General features: G+C 38.9%; 1 protein-coding gene across 1 annotated transcript in view; it reads left to right on the top strand.

Annotated features, from left to right (window-relative positions):
* The window catches only part of LOC108358861 (uncharacterized), a 44725-nt gene that overhangs the window by 4752 nt on the left and 20977 nt on the right, over nucleotides 1-18996 (top strand). The window contains exons 2-5 of the mRNA XM_017610363.1: nucleotides 2379-2492; nucleotides 2563-2780; nucleotides 2849-3059; nucleotides 11802-11918. Of these exons, the coding sequence (XP_017465852.1) occupies nucleotides 2379-2492; nucleotides 2563-2780; nucleotides 2849-3059; nucleotides 11802-11918 (660 nt within the window). The remainder of the gene's footprint in view (nucleotides 1-2378; nucleotides 2493-2562; nucleotides 2781-2848; nucleotides 3060-11801; nucleotides 11919-18996) is intronic.

The following is an 18996-nucleotide window of genomic DNA, read 5'->3' as shown; positions in this document are numbered from 1 at the left end:
ATATATATATATATAATATATATAGATATAGTATCGAATGAGAGGTCTTTCAATTACTTTGTAAACTGTGTCCATATTTTTGAAATCGGTTCAACAGTTTTCGAAATATAAGCTTTTGAAAATATTGAAAATTCTGCGTTTACGCCTCCTAGCGCCGCCCCTGTCAATTTGCACAAAAAAAAAAAAATTGTGTAAAAATCAGGAAAAGGGCGGCGGGCCACACCCACTTTGTTTTAGCTCAACGGTCCCTATCCTTTAGGTGTTCCATTAGCTCAGCTTATCAGTAATAATTAGCTCCGCTAACAACGACCGGCACCTAGCAAAAACTTTAGTTTCCAATACAAAAACAAAAAAAATATACGTATCCAATTTCTATTTTGTCAACCCAGTTATTTATATTCAGATCATTTAATCTTTTACTGTTTTTTTTAATATTTTTTTAATAAATTCTAATAACGAAAGGATTGAAAAATATGTCAGTAATTCTTTATGGTCAACAACAATTTTGGGAAATGCTTTGTTATTTGTACAACGATTTTGAGGTGGGGGCGGAGGGGGTGCAGGTTTCCCCCTTAAGCCCCCTTAACGAAAGGGGATGGACCGCGCTTTATGAAGTCGCCCCCTCACCCGCCACAGGCCACTTGGGAGCTGATAGGGGACATTTGGATTTTTCTCAAAAAGATTATAACCCTCACTAAGTAGAATTTTTCTTTCTGTATTGCCGAAGAAGAGGGGCTGAACACCTTTTACAGAGAACATTTTTATGCGTAGGCGTCCTTCGGCCGCGCTTAGAAATTATAAAGCTGTTTTCTCCAATAATAAATTTTTGGAAGGTGGTCACCTGGAACGGCATGTAAGCGCCTATGTATCATTATTAAAGTGCAAGCTTATAGTGGCTAAAACTTACCGTAGAGTTTTGTCAATTTTTTTTTTTGTTGAAAGTGTTACGCATTTTTTTCATACAAAGTATGTATGTTACAAATTTTTTATAGGGGAGCAAATGAGCAGTACGTTGCTTTTTATTGTACTAAATTTTAATGAGCTACAAAACTGCAAATCAAATTTTTTCTTAAGATTCTGATTTTGATGAAACTTTGCAGAATTAATTTTCATAGTTTATGCAAAAAGTCATAAATCTGGATTTATATGGCTGGGAAAAGTTCTTTACTTTAATAAAAAATAGTAAACGTTTAATAAACAAAAGTAAAATAGCCAAACAGGACATTAAAAGCAATACAGAGCATTAGGCGTCCCGTATAAAATAAATAAATTACCAGGATAATTGGTCAAAAAACAGGACTGTCCCATATAATACTGTAACCCTCACTAAGTAGAATTCTCCTTTCTGTGTTACCGAAGAAGAGGGGCACAACATCTTTTGCAGAAATATTTCGTGAATATTTTTTGTGTTTAACAGCTCAGCTCGGAAATTTGCAAAAAATACCATGTTTCAAACTGAAATTATTAATAAATTAGTGCACAGATATAGCAAATTTTCTTTTTTAAATAACACGTAGACTCTTGTTTTTTGATTCGGGTCACGCGTATGGGCACAGCAACCCAAAATCGTTGTACAAATAACTAAACCGTACCCACCATTTTCAGCATACTCGGATCCATCTGCTCCATTCCTCAACCAGCATCCAAAATGGCTGATAAATTTTCGATTACGTTCATGTCGGGATACTGTCGGTGGCTGCATAACTTGCTGACAGTTCCAAATCAGCCATATCTGTACAATATAACCCGACTTATGCTACGGGGATTGATAAAATCTACAGACCTCACGAATGGTCAGTCTCTCATCACTTTCAGTCGAGACTTCGAGGTATTAAATTTTATCCGTTGTCTCTATAAATTGTAAGTTTCTAGGCGGACATACAGGCATCTCCCTGTTTGACTGTGGCCTTAAAATGTTTTGGCAGTTCTGAATTTGGCTTACGCCAAAATATATGAGGATCCATCAGGTCCACAAATGATTAATTTGGACTCATTGGGGAATATAACCGCCTTACAAAATGCAGAGTATTACTTAATTGCTTTTTAGAAAACCTAAGGCGCCACTTCTGATTATTTACTTTTATAAACGGCTTACTGCGAGCCGGATATTTTGCGGGTGGCATGACTTGTTGTTGTTGTAACAATATACAAATTCCCCAAAGAGTTTTCGGAAGTGTTGCTGGAGTGACAAGCCTTATATAAATCTGGGTCGTTCCGGACAAATCAACATTTTTTTAAGTTAACCAGTTCTCAGTTAGTTTTTATTCGTGGTAAAAGTTTTTGGTAGGTGCTTGCCGAAATAGGCAGTGAGCCACTGCCACATACAAATACATATAAATTCGCATATGAAATTGTTAAGTAATAACTTTTTTTCCAAGAAAAAAAAATTGTTTTACGATATGGTATTGGGATTTCGAGCACTTGAGCGCGCATTGCGGCATAAGCAAATGGAAGCCTGCAAGTTGATTATAATGTGGCTGAGCTTATATTTGGTAAACTTGAATACTGATTATATTATTCCTAATATAAAAGATCGTTTGATTAACTTTTATATCTTAACAGAAAATTCAGTCCAATATTAGTACTCAAGATGAGGGTATTCGCGATCAATTTGAAAAACTTTTGCCTTCAGCTGTAACATATATGATAGGTTGTCTACAACACAAAGCAAAAGGCATAATCTCTTATCATTACCAATTATTGGAAATGATACATGAGCTTTTAAATAACGTACGACCAGAGGTTCTCGAAAAGTTGGCGAAATTCGAAAGTGGAATTATGTAGGTAACATTGCATAAGTATTGAAAAATATGGACCAACACCTCCTTATATGATCATGTATTTTTAGAGCTTGTATTTGGTTTCCCATCGACTTTGTTGGAGATTTTAATACGCAAATGATGGCGCTACGTTTACTTGTAATGTTACTTAAGTGTGTCGATTCAACGCGGCTTCAAAGTGAACTTAATAATATACGTTGTGCAGACAAGTTTTTCTTGAAAGATAAATTGACCAGAGCGATCGCTTTTGCTAACTTCCACTCAGCAAAGTTCGAAAACGTAAGAAAAATTTAGTAGATAAACTTTTTTTGAATTTATAAGCTAAGAAAATTACATGAATTTTTCAGATTACTATATTTTATTTTAAAACTATTTACTATATACTATGAAATAAATTTTCATACTACAAATCTAAATTTAAATACACTAATATGTATGCATTTCACTAAAACCTACTTTCGAGGATTTTTTTAAATCTTAAATCGCATGGCATTCTTAAAGATTTTTTTAAGCTTATTTAGAGGAATTTCTTGTTTGTCCAGACAAACTTTCCTATAAAAAAAGTTGCTATAATGACTGGTCTCGACAACAACTGCGTCGGTAGATATCAAAGCAAAACTAATCTAGAAATCTTCTTTTTTATTGGCGTGTAACCGCCTAAGTGATTTTGGCCGAGTCCAAAACAACACGCCACACAGTGCCGCCTAAGTGGGCAGAAATCGAAAGATTCGTTATCTGCAATGTGAACTTGCTTGGTATTTTTGTAAAGACAATTTATCCACTAAAAAGAATTAAACAGACATTTCCCTAAAAAATTAATTATATGCCACCAGGAAGCCACTAAAATCGACAAATTTTATTCTAAGAATTTTAATAAGAGCACAGCCATGCGTAAGCTCTTCACAGAAAAAAATGTCAAAAATATATTCTTTGAAATAAAATGTTGGTTTGACGTTTCTTGTTTCCATATAGATAGTTGAGAATTACAGGAATTAAAATTTTGGAATAAGATTAAACACAGGGTGTCCCTGCGGTGTTCCAAAAAAATAATTTTTCTAAACAAAATTTAAAAAAATGCTAAATTTTATTGGAATGAATAAAAAATATATGTAAAAATAGGTTATTTTTTATTATTTTATTAAATAGTAGCTTTCAAAAGAAGAAATAAAAACCTGCCCATTTTTTGCACTTTCTGAAGTAATGCGTTTTTCGCTAATGCATAAAAGAAGTTTTTCATTTTTTGTCAGCCCCGATTTTCAGTGCTTTCTTTATTAATTTAATAGAATTCTCCGTGTACTATCGACCAAAACCATTTTTCGGGCCTGGCAGCACTTTCATTATCTTAAAGAACATAGAATATAAGGGAGCCGTAAACATACGCATCCATAAACATCCTTATTTACGTTACGTTTCTATCATTCTTGCCTTAATTTTCTTTAAGGTTTTCGTATTTATTTGCTAAGTTTTTTTTTTAACGAAACGATATAAACTTGGATTTAGTTAAATTATAAAAAAGTACTTGTTTTCTTCCAAAATTCATGGATATGAAAAATATAAGCTATATACATATCGATACCTGAGGGGAAGATTGACCTATTTCGGCAGCCAGTTCGAAAAAGGTCTATCTCAGAAAATTTTTCAACAACGCCCTATTTCAGAATTTGAAGAACGCCCTACCTCAGAATTCAGTTAAAAAATGCCATATCTCATCAGTCGATTCAAAAACGACCTATCTCAGCATATTTTCAATGTATTTTCAGCTGAGATGTGGCGTTTATAACCGAGTTGTGAGATAGGGTGTATGTATAAATTTTTGCGATAACTTGTCAAGTTCGTTTCTCTTTGTTTTGTTTTAAACTGTATTAAAGCATTGTCACGGATGACTTTTGTATATTTATTTATAATAAAAGCAAATTAAAGTTGATGATACATTTACAATGAATTTAGACAAATGTGTTTTAAGCAGGGACGTGAACCGGATGAAAAATTTTGTCGGTTCGGTTCAGCGGTTCGAACCGTTTTTGCACTTTTGGATTGGTTCCTCAAAGCGGTTTTTTTGGTCTTTGAACCGGGGTTTCGGTTCGGTTCAACGGTTCGAAAAACAAACAAGTAATAAAGTCTAAATTCGGGCGGAGCCGAACATTAAACACCCGGCGCAAGTATTAAATATATGATTTTCACCTTTCCGAGAGCCACCGCAACATGGTAAGCGGGGTGTATAAATTTTGAGTAATTAAGCGTCCTTAAAGTTCGAAATATTGAAGTTTCAAGCATTTATGAAATTTACCGTTATATAAAAAGCGGCCTCAATTTTAGTCTGATTTCAATAATTTTGAACGTTTTGCTTTTATTTGGCAAGCACAATAGCCATACCGAGTTTGGTATAAATTGCTAGACCGGTTACCGAGATACACATATGTGATCATAAGTGGGCGGTGGCACGCCCGTTTCCCAAAATTTTATCACAAACGTATTTCTTCTGTCTTTCTGTCACAGGGTAGGTATTACAATGTTTAACAAAAAGTAAAAAAGTTGGTACATTTATCTATTAAAACTTGGTTGAAACGAACCTTTAAACCTTTATGGAAAGTGGTTCGGTTTTCGGTTCGGATCAAACATTTGTGGAAAATTTCGGATCGGTTAATGGTTCAGTTAATTAATAGAAAAAAGCGGTTTTCCGGTTCAAAACCGGTTCACGTCCCTGGTTTTAAGTGTTAATATGAATGATGAAACTATTCGCTAACACATCCACACTCGGCGGCAGCTCACACGCGACTCCATCTCGCTGACACGATACTATGTCTTTTTATTCTAAAAAAAATTAAATATTGGGTCAGAATTCGTGAAATGAGCACAAAAAAATGCATGTCTTAATTTTTTGTCTCAATGTAGAAAAAACGATTCAGTTTGACTTTAACAATTATTCACCAAACTTAGATCTTTTTCTGTTTTTACCGAAGTTATTGTCAAGTGTAATGGTCGATAACTTGTTAAACAAAAACCTGTAATTCTTTAAGCGATGAACCGATTTTAACGAAACTCGGGGATATTAGAGGGAATGAATCTGACTTTGGAAAAACGGTCTTAAATTTTTGGAAAATTAATTTTTTTATAATTTTTAATACAATTGTTCATAAGCAATACATTTTTTTCCTGTTCTGCGCCTCATAAAAATCTCAAAAAATGTTATTTATCAACAAAACTTAGAGGTATTAAAATCCGCAAAAAAAAAATCCGAGCCACGTTTCCTTTAGAAACTGTAATCAAAATAATGTTGATATACGGCACAAGCTAACAAATTGCAACGATCATTTGGATAGTGACAGATAATTTGTTTGGTTAAATCACTTATCGAATATGTTTGTCCGGATCCTTGTAAGGCAGGATATAATCCATGAATTTTAAATTCCATGTTTTGGTGCGTTTTGATAACACATACATTGTGATCACCAGGGAACGGATTTTTAGGACCTAAAACCCTATAAAAAAGGCAAAATAAAATAACGAAACGGGCTGGAAAAGAGAAGATAAAAAAGCGAAATAGACAGGAAAACTCACTAGAAATCACAAAAAAGGCAAAAGAACTAGTTCATTATATGAAAATTTTCTACTTTGAATCTTTGACTATTTTCTCCTTTCGAGTTTTCAACCCGCAAAGCTAATCGTGTGCTCGACGTGAGTTGATACAAGTGGTGCCCAATTTAAATATGGAACGTTTAAAACTTTCATATTATCAGGAATAAGGGTATTTTCCTTGCCCTTTTCAACTAAAGGCCAGTATGCAGATCTCAAGAAAACGGACAAGAAAAAAATTTCCAGTATTTCGTGTGTGTGTCCGAGGAATTTTGGCATCTGATACTTCACATCCTGTTGCCTCACTCTTTCCTCAAGAGATAATGGAACGGGCATATATTTCTGTTGCAAACATGAGTTGCCTTGTGCTCTTTTTTTCACAAAAAAACTTAAAAAACCGTAGTAGAAAGCTTAGCAAATCTCTTAAGAACTGCGTACTGCCTTAAGGAAATTTGACACAAGAAAATATCTTAGCCATTTCTTGTACGTCATTTTATATGGAGCTTTTTGGGAGCTGCATACTGTTCTTTTAGGTAGAAAAGGCAAAATAAGGTAACATCAAATGTGTATATACATATGGAATCAGGGAAAGCTAAATCGTGGACATTCTTAATCGAATATACTCTATCTCTTTAGCATAAAAAAGGCAATTTCCTTAAAATCCGATCCCTGGTGATCACCTTTACACCCAACAACTACGCAGGAAGCTGCTCGCAGTAAAGTGAATTTAGAAAGATTATCCTTACATTCGGATATTTTAATAAACATTTTTCATGAAGCTCTCTCAAATTACAGAGCAACAGCCTTTTTTGAACACTATTCTTATTTCCATTACATAACACGGCTGTTTTCATCCATTTCATAAAATCGGTGAACGTTTTCAGCAACGGAATTCGCTAAAACGCGACCAATTTTTTATGAGGAGATGCAAAATATCCAGATTATTTACGCAATTTAAGTTCAGTCGGATTCATGTAACGGGTGACGCCTAATAATTTACGAATTTTCGCAGCATTCCAATCTATCGGCACTATAGTTAATAATTGGATGTTTTTCGTGTCTCCTTCCGTTAACAAAGCGACATTATTGTTTGCTGCTGTGACAATTCTTTTTCAAAGTCGGATGCAACAAATTTTTTCCTTCGTCACAAGTAAGGGATTCTCCTAAACAACTAGATCAAAAAACTGAATGGGCGCATTCTTACTTAAATGACTGACAAAAAGTTAATTTTACCTTCAAAATCTGAAAAATCGGAGTCACTGTCGTCACTGTTTTCCTCGCCAGACTCCCGATCAAGAGCAGCCACTGATATTTGAGATGGTTTTGCATGTTTTGCATAAATATTCCCCAATTAAATTTAGAAAAAACATTGTTCCACTTTTCAGCCACTTTTGAGATCCCTTTATAAACACTGTTATGTTTTTCTTTACGCAATGGTAACCCATTTACATGATTAGGTGGTAGCATATTTATTTTTATTGCAATTGAAAGACGAGACAATTAATAAATGCTAAAGCGAAACCGCCCTTAGGGCCGGTTGTTCAATGTCTGATTAGCACAAATCGGAGGTAGAAGCTCCGGTTAAGCACAACTACTGCTTTATCGATCACATGTTACATGCATGATGTCGAAATCGTCGATAGTGTAGTGGTAGTGATAACCAGACATTGAACAACCGGGCCTTAGATGTTTAGTTTAACCCAAATTGTCCCAGATTAATTTTCTTAGATTTTCTTGCTTTCATCTGTGTATATTCAGGGTAAAAGTAGCGCTAAAGTAAAGGAAAAAATATGACTAAAACTTTGGGAGTAGTATAGTTCTTCCGATATCGGCCGTTGCCGTATGACAACATGGGGCGTATTCCAGATGGATTGTTAGAGGACAGTATTTGGTTAAAATGTGAAATAATAGAAACATTGCTTATAAGTTTTAATACATTTATTGATAATATATGCATATTCTACGTGCAANATGACAACATGGGGCGTATTCCAGATGGATTGTTAGAGGACAGTATTTGGTTAAAATGTGAAATAATAGAAACATTGCTTATAAGTTTTAATACATTTATTGATAATATATGCATATTCTACGTGCAAAGCGGATGAAGAAGTTAATTTTTAGTATGAAAAGTAGCAAAACATTTCACCCAGCTCACATTTTGCACAGGCTACTCGTCCTATAGTTTTACATGCTTCACCAGCAGAAGCCCAGTAACGCACTTTACGCATGTAAAAGAACGCTGGGAATCACATGGGGTTTGTCATCTGCTCTGATGCATTGGTGTTACACAGCAATAGTCAGCCTAATACTGCTCTATGGCGCTTTGGTGCGCTGGAATGCCGCAAAAAAGTCCTTATGCCTCATCGCTGGAGCGCTGAGGTCCACTTCGACGGCTGCTCTTTAAAACACCCTTAGTTTACCGCCCATTGGCCGACCGCACGTAGATTGACGGTCATAGGGAAATACAATTTCAGAACCTTTGGGCACAGCTTAATTTGGGGCGGGAAGCACAAGCAGCACAAACTTCATGGCACCCAGCTTTAAGTGGAAACGAACTTTTTGCACAACGGTATAGGAGGAGGGATGGCACAAGGGAATGAAACCTAGCCATAGATCCCTAAACATTTTCACGGACGGCTCTAAAAGCCAGTCTTCACCGAAACGACAATCAATTCAAATTGATACCTATTCCAGGCGGCAATTAAGGCAGTTTCCTTATATAGTATTTCATGCATAAATGTCATTGACAAGCTAGACGCTGACAAAAGCCTATATATCTAATAGATGCCCGGTCACAAGGGAATCTAGGGTAATGAAATAGCAGATGAGAATGTAAAAAACGTTACCAGTTTTCCCTGTAACAGACAAACTACATTTGTATACCACTTCAACACTTGTACAATGAATATACGATAATATGATTAGGCAGATCAGGGATAGATGGAATGAGTTAACCACCTGCAAAACTGCAAAAATACATACAAACGATTTTTGTTTTATACCGTCTCATACATGAAGGTATTTTGCGTTGCAATACGGCAATACAGGGTCAATTTGGGCCAGCCAACATATCAAAATTTGGTAAAAAGAGGAACAGTTCACATTACGCCCCGTCTTGCCATATGGCAACGGACTTAAAAAAACACTTAAATTATATAGCATGCACGATTGTTTTTAGCCGACTTCCAAAAAAGGAGGAGGTTATCAGTTCGTCGGAATATTTTTATTTATTTTTTATTTTTTTTTTATTTTGTTTTATTTTTTTTTATTTTTATTTTTTTATTTTTTTTTATGTATGTTACCGCATAACTTTGGTCCACGTCAACCGATTTCGATAATTCTTTTTGCAACGGATCGGTCCCTTACTAATTTGGTTTAGATCCGATCATGAAATATTTAGAGATATATATATTTTTTTTTATTAAAAATTACTTGTTATTGTTACTTGTTATCAATAGTCACTAATGTTGTAACTAATATTTTATCACTGTCATATTTTGTAAATAAAAAAAAAAACGGTTTCTTTAAATTCATACTTACTTCTTCATATATGACATTTTGATGGTTTTCTGCCACTTCTAATTTTGATTAAAGAACACACTTGCATTACACTCAATAGACAGCAAGGATCTGACAGAAGCGTAAACATTTCGAAAGATACACCCTTTAGGAATAAGTTAACGTTCACATAAGCATTTTGAAGTAAGCGGTTTTTGTTTTACACCCTCTTACACATGATGTATTTTGCGTTGCCATAAGGCAACAGGGGGTCAATTTGGGTTAACGAGTATCACAAAAGAATGTGATTTTGCAATACAAAACGAGCGCTTGCATTAAAAAAAAATTAATTTGACGACAAATACTTGAGATTTTTAAGAGGCTCAGAACAAAAAAAAAGTTTATCTTTATAAATAATAGTATTAAAAATTATGAAAAAATTAATTGTAAAAATTTAAGATCGATTTTCTAAAGTCAGATTCATTCCCTCTAATATCCCAGAGTTTCGTTGAAATCGGTTCAACGCTTAAAGAATTACAGGTTTTTGTTTAAAAAGTTATCGAACATTTCACTTGACAATATCTTCGGTAAAAAAACCGAAACAAATCTAAGTTTGGTGAATAATTGTTAAAGTCAAACTGAATTGTTTTTTCTACATTGCGACAAAAAATGAAGACATAACTTTTTTTGTACTGATTTCACGAATTCAATGCTTTAGAAATGCCCCGATTTTCGGCCACAGAAATCTGTTCACCGTAGACATACACGAAGTGCTGCGAATTAAAATACAGCGGCTCCGCTGGCTTGGCCATGTCGTTCGAATGGACTCCGACGCTCCAGCTCTGAAAGTATTCAACTCGGAACTCGCTGGCGGTAGCAGAGGAAAAGGAAGGCCTCACGGCCATGGAAAGACGCAAGTGGAGAAGGACTTGGCTTCACTTGGCATTTCCAATTGGCGTCAGTTAGCACAGAATGAAAGCGACTAGCGTGCTTTAAGAAGAAAAATAAGTTATAATTACTAGTGTTCGCCCAGCGGTTGAAATTCAACCTTTTAAATTAAGGGGAGTTGTTGTGTGCTGAGCTGAGCCGTGTTGAGTTGATTGAAGTGAACTGAGGTGAAATGCGTTGAACAACATTACAGAATATAACAAAACATAACACAAAACAGCACAACACAACCCAACCCAACACAACACAATACAATACAACACAACACAACACAACCCAACACAACACAACAAAACATAACATAACGCAAAAGAACTTAAATCAACACAACACAACACATTACAACACATCACAACACAACACAACACAGTACAACACAGCACAAAACAAATCTATTACTCTTTCTCTTTTTTTTTATCCTCGGCATTTGTATTTGTACACGACAAATTGTAAACGTTGAATTTGTTTTGGGGTAAAATTGAAATTACAATTGAAATAAATTGTTTAAGCGTACCAAATTGCGATTTGGTTTATATTTTTTTCTGTCTATTTGAAAGTTTGTTTTTCGATAGCCATATGAATTGCATTTATACAAAAATAATAATTGTTGTAGGCACATTTGGCGGACCTTTATTAAAAATAAGCGAAAAAATGGTAGCTTGATTCTCTCACGGCTCTCTTTGCACTTAGAAGCTTAACTTAGAAATCAAAAATCTACAGTTCTCCTATTTTCTAAGTGAAGTTTTTTTTTTTTTTTGGGTAACTACATACACACACTGCTCATTTGCCAGATATACAAATTTCTAGTCAAGTCAAGTCTAAGTCTTCCACAACTGAGCTTTAAATCCGATTTAAGGTTCAGAAAAACCGGCAAAGTGGGTTTTACTGAATATGAATGCACACATATAAAAAGTACAAACTAATTACATCGTCGACTGTATTTTTAATTTATGTGAATATTACAACTTAGTAAATAAAATAACCTTCTCATTTCCGTAGACTGCTCGAGATTTGCTAAATACGTATAACATGCATTTGGCGAAAAATATTCTAGTTTACTCATTTCGTTGCAAAACATTCAAATTCGGAGAAAGTATTGAATTTTTCAAGCCCATGGTAAGTTTGCAAATAATCTAAGGGACAGTTTTCCAGTGCACTGTTAAATCAAACTGTGGCCTAAACTTAGTTTAAACTCTTGTTTTTGTTGTAACATCAGGAAAAATCATCAAAAACTTATGGGGAATGGTGCTGCAGTGACAGTCCTTGGCCAGATATGAATATGAATCTGGTGCTGAGATTCGACCTGACTGCATCGGTATTTAGATGGTTAAGCGCCGCACTGTATTTTTCTGCGTCGAATGGGTGCGTACGCACGGCTCAACGCCGGGTTTCCAGTTGCGCAGGTAACGTCTGACATGTTGGGGGGCGGATCATTTCGAAGCAGGGCGTGCTTCGATAGCAACGTGTTGTGCTGTTTTACCGCATCTGGCTCCACCAAGGTGATGCTCGGATGACATGAGATGGCAACCTGTAGCCGTGCGTAGAGCTGCATTCTGGCATGTTTGTAGGTTTTTCTACTGTGTATCGCTGGTATCTGCTGACCACACTGGCGCTGCTTAGTTTGCCACCGACCGGCCGATTGCTTTATACATGGTGAGTAGGGTTTCTTTGCCGGCTCCCCAAGTGCTGCCGACTAGTGACTTGAGGACTTTGTTCGTTGCTCGCTTCTTTTCGCAGGTGGCTGAGGCGTGCACTGAAAAGGGGATGTAGTTCAGGTTTATTATGGGTACCTGCCATAGTATACGGTCTAAACTCCACAGAGCCCGTTAAGCTTATGGATTAATTCATGCCTTAATCATTGCCCTGAAATGCAAGCACTTCAGTACTAAAGGCAGTGTGGGACGGACACACATACCACCTTGGTAAAGCCGAAACCTACCTAAATCTCTGCCATTCTTTGGGTCCCGGCACCCGGTTGCAATGCAACTCCACAGTGAATCCTTGCGAGTTCCACCCGTATTTAGGTATTAAACCACAGCCCCCGCGATACTTCCCGAAGGGCCATACCTCACTGAGCAGATTGGAGTAATGCTCGCCAGCCAGACTTGCTTGACCAGCTCGAGTCACGCAACCTACTAAACATACCAGAATACACATGCTTGACCACACGACTAGTAAGATTTGCTTTCTTCTTTTACACTTTTCCACGGTTCACCACAAAATTTACACCGTGTTTTACAACATTTCCGACATTGTCAACGTTCCTTCACGTTATCTAACATCTTCCACATTTTCCAACAGTTTTCAACATTTTCACCCAGCTCATTTCCTCATTCATTCTGCTCGTCTCGCTAATCTCACAGGTCCTACTAGCCATACTGGGCCTTCCAGCCCGGGTTGACAATAGGCATGGAAATTGCTCCTTTGAGGTTTTCTACACCCGTTCGAAAAGCTTGACGAGCCACATTCTTCCTTGCAGATCTTATCAGCTGTACGATCTTACATGTACATCTAGCCTTCCTTTTGGCCTTGTTCGTCTCACTAGTTTTGCTTATCTAGCCAACGAACACACTCCAGGGGCATCTGCTCGCCCGCGGAGCCTTTTTTGTTTAAAAGTCTTAGGTATGACTTTCGAAAGCCGTAGACTTTTCTACCAATTGAGCCTCCTACCGACTCAGGATTGGTAGCCTTTGACTGGGGTACCCGGGATTGTGACACCCGTAGCCCCGCAAGCGCGAAGCCCCTAAGGGCCCCCATGTCACCACTTAAGATCTAGCCCCGCGACAAGGATACCTACGCGCTAAATACTGAAAAGGAGAATAGGCTGTCGAACGTAACTTAGGGGTGGTTGACAGTCGGTATTGTGTTGCCATCGACGTGAAGGTCCAGCTCTAGCCAAACCTTCTTTGTCCAGGTGGTGAACAGTGTGGCGGTGGATTTCGCGGCGGAGATGGTGAGGCTCTTGGCAGTGAAGAAACTTGCAAGATCGGTGAGGTAGTCGCTGATTTTCCCGCACAGACTGTCGATATTGGCGCTCGCCATAATCGTGCAATCATCGGCGTGGCTCACCAAGTTAACTCCTGGCGGCGCACAGTGGGGCAAAAAAGGTTGCTGTGGACAAATCAATTTTGAGACCCAAATATGAACCGATTTTAAGCTTCTTTTTTGTAAATAAGAGAAGATTAAATAAGATATCGCGTCGATCTTCTATCCGTGGCGATTTTTTAAAAAAGCTCTAGTTTTTTATTTATTTATGTTGAAAAGTGAAAGAAAAAAATTTACGTTTGAATGCTTCCAATTTTTTGGAAAATACTTGAAATTAATTTCNACACGACTAGTAAGATTTGCTTTCTTCTTTTACACTTTTCCACGGTTCACCACAAAATTTACACCGTGTTTTACAACATTTCCGACATTGTCAACGTTCCTTCACGTTATCTAACATCTTCCACATTTTCCAACAGTTTTCAACATTTTCACCCAGCTCATTTCCTCATTCATTCTGCTCGTCTCGCTAATCTCACAGGTCCTACTAGCCATACTGGGCCTTCCAGCCCGGGTTGACAATAGGCATGGAAATTGCTCCTTTGAGGTTTTCTACACCCGTTCGAAAAGCTTGACGAGCCACATTCTTCCTTGCAGATCTTATCAGCTGTACGATCTTACATGTACATCTAGCCTTCCTTTTGGCCTTGTTCGTCTCACTAGTTTTGCTTATCTAGCCAACGAACACACTCCAGGGGCATCTGCTCGCCCGCGGAGCCTTTTTTGTTTAAAAGTCTTAGGTATGACTTTCGAAAGCCGTAGACTTTTCTACCAATTGAGCCTCCTACCGACTCAGGATTGGTAGCCTTTGACTGGGGTACCCGGGATTGTGACACCCGTAGCCCCGCAAGCGCGAAGCCCCTAAGGGCCCCCATGTCACCACTTAAGATCTAGCCCCGCGACAAGGATACCTACGCGCTAAATACTGAAAAGGAGAATAGGCTGTCGAACGTAACTTAGGGGTGGTTGACAGTCGGTATTGTGTTGCCATCGACGTGAAGGTCCAGCTCTAGCCAAACCTTCTTTGTCCAGGTGGTGAACAGTGTGGCGGTGGATTTCGCGGCGGAGATGGTGANTAAAGGCAGTGTGGGACGGACACACATACCACCTTGGTAAAGCCGAAACCTACCTAAATCTCTGCCATTCTTTGGGTCCCGGCACCCGGTTGCAATGCAACTCCACAGTGAATCCTTGCGAGTTCCACCCGTATTTAGGTATTAAACCACAGCCCCCGCGATACTTCCCGAAGGGCCATACCTCACTGAGCAGATTGGAGTAATGCTCGCCAGCCAGACTTGCTTGACCAGCTCGAGTCACGCAACCTACTAAACATACCAGAATACACATGCTTGACCACACGACTAGTAAGATTTGCTTTCTTCTTTTACACTTTTCCACGGTTCACCACAAAATTTACACCGTGTTTTACAACATTTCCGACATTGTCAACGTTCCTTCACGTTATCCAACATCTTCCACATTTTCCAACAGTTTTCAACATTTTCACCCAGCTCATTTCCTCATTCATTCTGCTCGTCTCGCTAATCTCACAGGTCCTACTAGCCATACTGGGCCTTCCAGCCCGGGTTGACAATAGGCATGGAAATTGCTCCTTTGAGGTTTTCTACACCCGTTCGAAAAGCTTGACGAGCCACATTCTTCCTTGCAGATCTTATCAGCTGTACGATCTTACATGTACATCTAGCCTTCCTTTTGGCCTTGTTCGTCTCACTAGTTTTGCTTATCTAGCCAACGAACACACTCCAGGGGCATCTGCTCGCCCGCGGAGCCTTTTTTGTTTAAAAGTCTTAGGTATGACTTTCGAAAGCCGTAGACTTTTCTACCAATTGAGCCTCCTACCGACTCAGGATTGGTAGCCTTTGACTGGGGTACCCGGGATTGTGACACCCGTAGCCCCGCAAGCGCGAAGCCCCTAAGGGCCCCCATGTCACCACTTAAGATCTAGCCCCGCGACAAGGATACCTACGCGCTAAATACTGAAAAGGAGAATAGGCTGTCGAACGTAACTTAGGGGTGGTTGACAGTCGGTATTGTGTTGCCATCGACGTGAAGGTCCAGCTCTAGCCAAACCTTCTTTGTCCAGGTGGTGAACAGTGTGGCGGTGGATTTCGCGGCGGAGATGGTGAGGCTCTTGGCAGTGAAGAAACTTGCAAGATCGGTGAGGTAGTCGCTGATTTTCCCGCACAGACTGTCGATATTGGCGCTCGCCATAATCGTGCAATCATCGGCGTGGCTCACCAAGTTAACTCCTGGCGGCGCACAGTGGGGCAAAAAAGGTTGCTGTGGACAAATCAATTTTGAGNTAACATCTTCCACATTTTCCAACAGTTTTCAACATTTTCACCCAGCTCATTTCCTCATTCATTCTGCTCGTCTCGCTAATCTCACAGGTCCTACTAGCCATACTGGGCCTTCCAGCCCGGGTTGACAATAGGCATGGAAATTGCTCCTTTGAGGTTTTCTACACCCGTTCGAAAAGCTTGACGAGCCACATTCTTCCTTGCAGATCTTATCAGCTGTACGATCTTACATGTACATCTAGCCTTCCTTTTGGCCTTGTTCGTCTCACTAGTTTTGCTTATCTAGCCAACGAACACACTCCAGGGGCATCTGCTCGCCCGCGGAGCCTTTTTTGTTTAAAAGTCTTAGGTATGACTTTCGAAAGCCGTAGACTTTTCTACCAATTGAGCCTCCTACCGACTCAGGATTGGTAGCCTTTGACTGGGGTACCCGGGATTGTGACACCCGTAGCCCCGCAAGCGCGAAGCCCCTAAGGGCCCCCATGTCACCACTTAAGATCTAGCCCCGCGACAAGGATACCTACGCGCTAAATACTGAAAAGGAGAATAGGCTGTCGAACGTAACTTAGGGGTGGTTGACAGTCGGTATTGTGTTGCCATCGACGTGAAGGTCCAGCTCTAGCCAAACCTTCTTTGTCCAGGTGGTGAACAGTGTGGCGGTGGATTTCGCGGCGGAGATGGTGAGGCTCTTGGCAGTGAAGAAACTTGCAAGATCGGTGAGGTAGTCGCTGATTTTCCCGCACAGACTGTCGATATTGGCGCTCGCCATAATCGTGCAATCATCGGCGTGGCTCACCAAGTTAACTCCTGGCGGCGCACAGTGGGGCAAAAAAGGTTGCTGTGGACAAATCAATTTTGAGACCCAAATATGAACCGATTTTAAGCTTCTTTTTTGTAAATAAGAGAAGATTAAATAAGATATCGCGTCGATCTTCTATCCGTGGCGATTTTTTAAAAAAGCTCTAGTTTTTTATTTATTTATGTTGAAAAGTGAAAGAAAAAAATTTACGTTTGAATGCTTCCAATTTTTTGGAAAATACTTGAAATTAATTTCAACTGCCTCCAATTATTTAAAAAACTATTCATAAACATTTTTCCGTAGGAAACACTTAATTAAAAAATGTTTTTAAATTGCCATCTATATTGATATACATATATTTTCAAATCCGTTTTTTTCTAATCGAAAAACACGAGAAAAGCTGTACCGATATCGGTAGAGTGCTGCAACTTTGTATAGAGATATATAATGTCAACGCCAAACTCATGGAAAATACTGGAAATTAAATGTCTGCAATTATTTAAAAATTGGTTATTGAGAAAGGGGTCGTGGCAGCTCCCATACAAACTGAATTTTTCACATTAGAATGGGTATGCGGTGTGAGAAATTCAGTTTGTATGGGAGGTGCCACGCCCCTTTTCTCAATAACCCCCATTTTTGCCATGAGTTTGGCGTTGATATTATATATCTCTGTACTAAATTGCAGCACTCGACGAAAAATACTTCCAGAGATATGTTGTGTGAAAACTTCAGTTTTTATGGGAGGTGCCACACCCTCTTGATATATCGAAATTGCTTTTGATCTATTATCATCCTTGGATAGTCTGGAGTCGACGCCCAAAATTTCAAAAATATCGGTACAGCTGTTCTTGAGTTTTTCGAATAGAAAAAACGAAAAAAACGTCTTTTAAAATATATATTAGCATAAATAACAAATGGAATACATTTTTTAATAAAATCTATCCTATGGAAAAATGATTATGAATATTTTCTTAAATAATTGCAGACATTTAAATTAATTTCCAGCATTTTCCAAAAAAGTGGAAGCATTCAAACGTAAAATTTTTATTCTTTCATTTTTGAACATAAAAAAACAAAGCCCCAGAGCTTTTTTAAAAAATAGCCACGACTAGATCGACGCGAAATTTACTTAAATATCTTTTATTAAAAAAAAACTTGAAATCCGAAGCAACACATCTTGGCAAATGGTCGCGTGGTTTACCGTGTCGAAAGCCTTCGATAGGTCCACCGCGACTAGGACCGTCGTAGCACAGGGCGACGTTGGATTAGACCCTCGCTTATTTGTGTGGTGATGGCGTTTAATGCAGTGGCCATACTATGCATTTTGAGGAATCCATATTGGTGTTCGGCTAGTTACAGATGCTTCGTCAGGCTGGGGAGAAGTAGTGCTTTCCTTGTCTTTGCCACTGGGGATAGGAGCGAGATTGGCCGGTAAGAGCCTCCTGCCTCCGCCTTCTTACCTGGCTTAGTGAGGGGAATGATCCTACCTATTTTCCACGTCTCAGGGATGATCAGGGTGGACAGGGAAAAGTTGAACGCTGCTGTGATATACTCGTCTCCCGCTGGTCCTTGCTTCTTCAGTATCTGCATCGAGTTTCCGTCAGGGTCTGATGCCTTGGATGCTTTGGCGTTCTTTACAGCTGCCTGCATCTCTTCTGGTGTAAAGCACATTAGTGTGTCTCGGGGGCGGAGTTTTTGTGTGCTTTACGTAGCACACTGCGGCGGGCTTTGTCTCTCTCCGGTTGTGCAATCAACTGCCGGCTGAAAAAGCGCGCGCACGTTCGCGGGTCCGACGTGGTGGTATTGCCAAATGTAAGGGCAACGTTGTCCTTACGTTTCGTCGGGTGGGAGAGAGATTTTACTGTCGTCCACTGTTTGCTAGCTCCGCTGGAGAGATTGCAGGTCTTGAGGTGCTCGTTGTAGTATGCTGCTGCATTGATGATCCTTCGGATGTTGCGCTTAGCTTCGCGCGCGAATTTTTTGTGGTGGAAGGGCGTTGAATTTGCGGCCTGTGTGTTTCGTAAAACCA

The sequence above is a fragment of the Rhagoletis zephyria genome, unplaced genomic scaffold (genome assembly GCF_001687245.7).
Source record: "Rhagoletis zephyria isolate East Lansing unplaced genomic scaffold, Rhagoletis_zephyria_1.1 Rzeph_scaffold_00306, whole genome shotgun sequence".
Taxonomy (NCBI): Eukaryota; Metazoa; Arthropoda; class Insecta; order Diptera; family Tephritidae; genus Rhagoletis; species Rhagoletis zephyria.
Note: the sequence above shows the minus strand (reverse complement) of the source record. Positions and strands in the feature narration are given on the sequence as shown.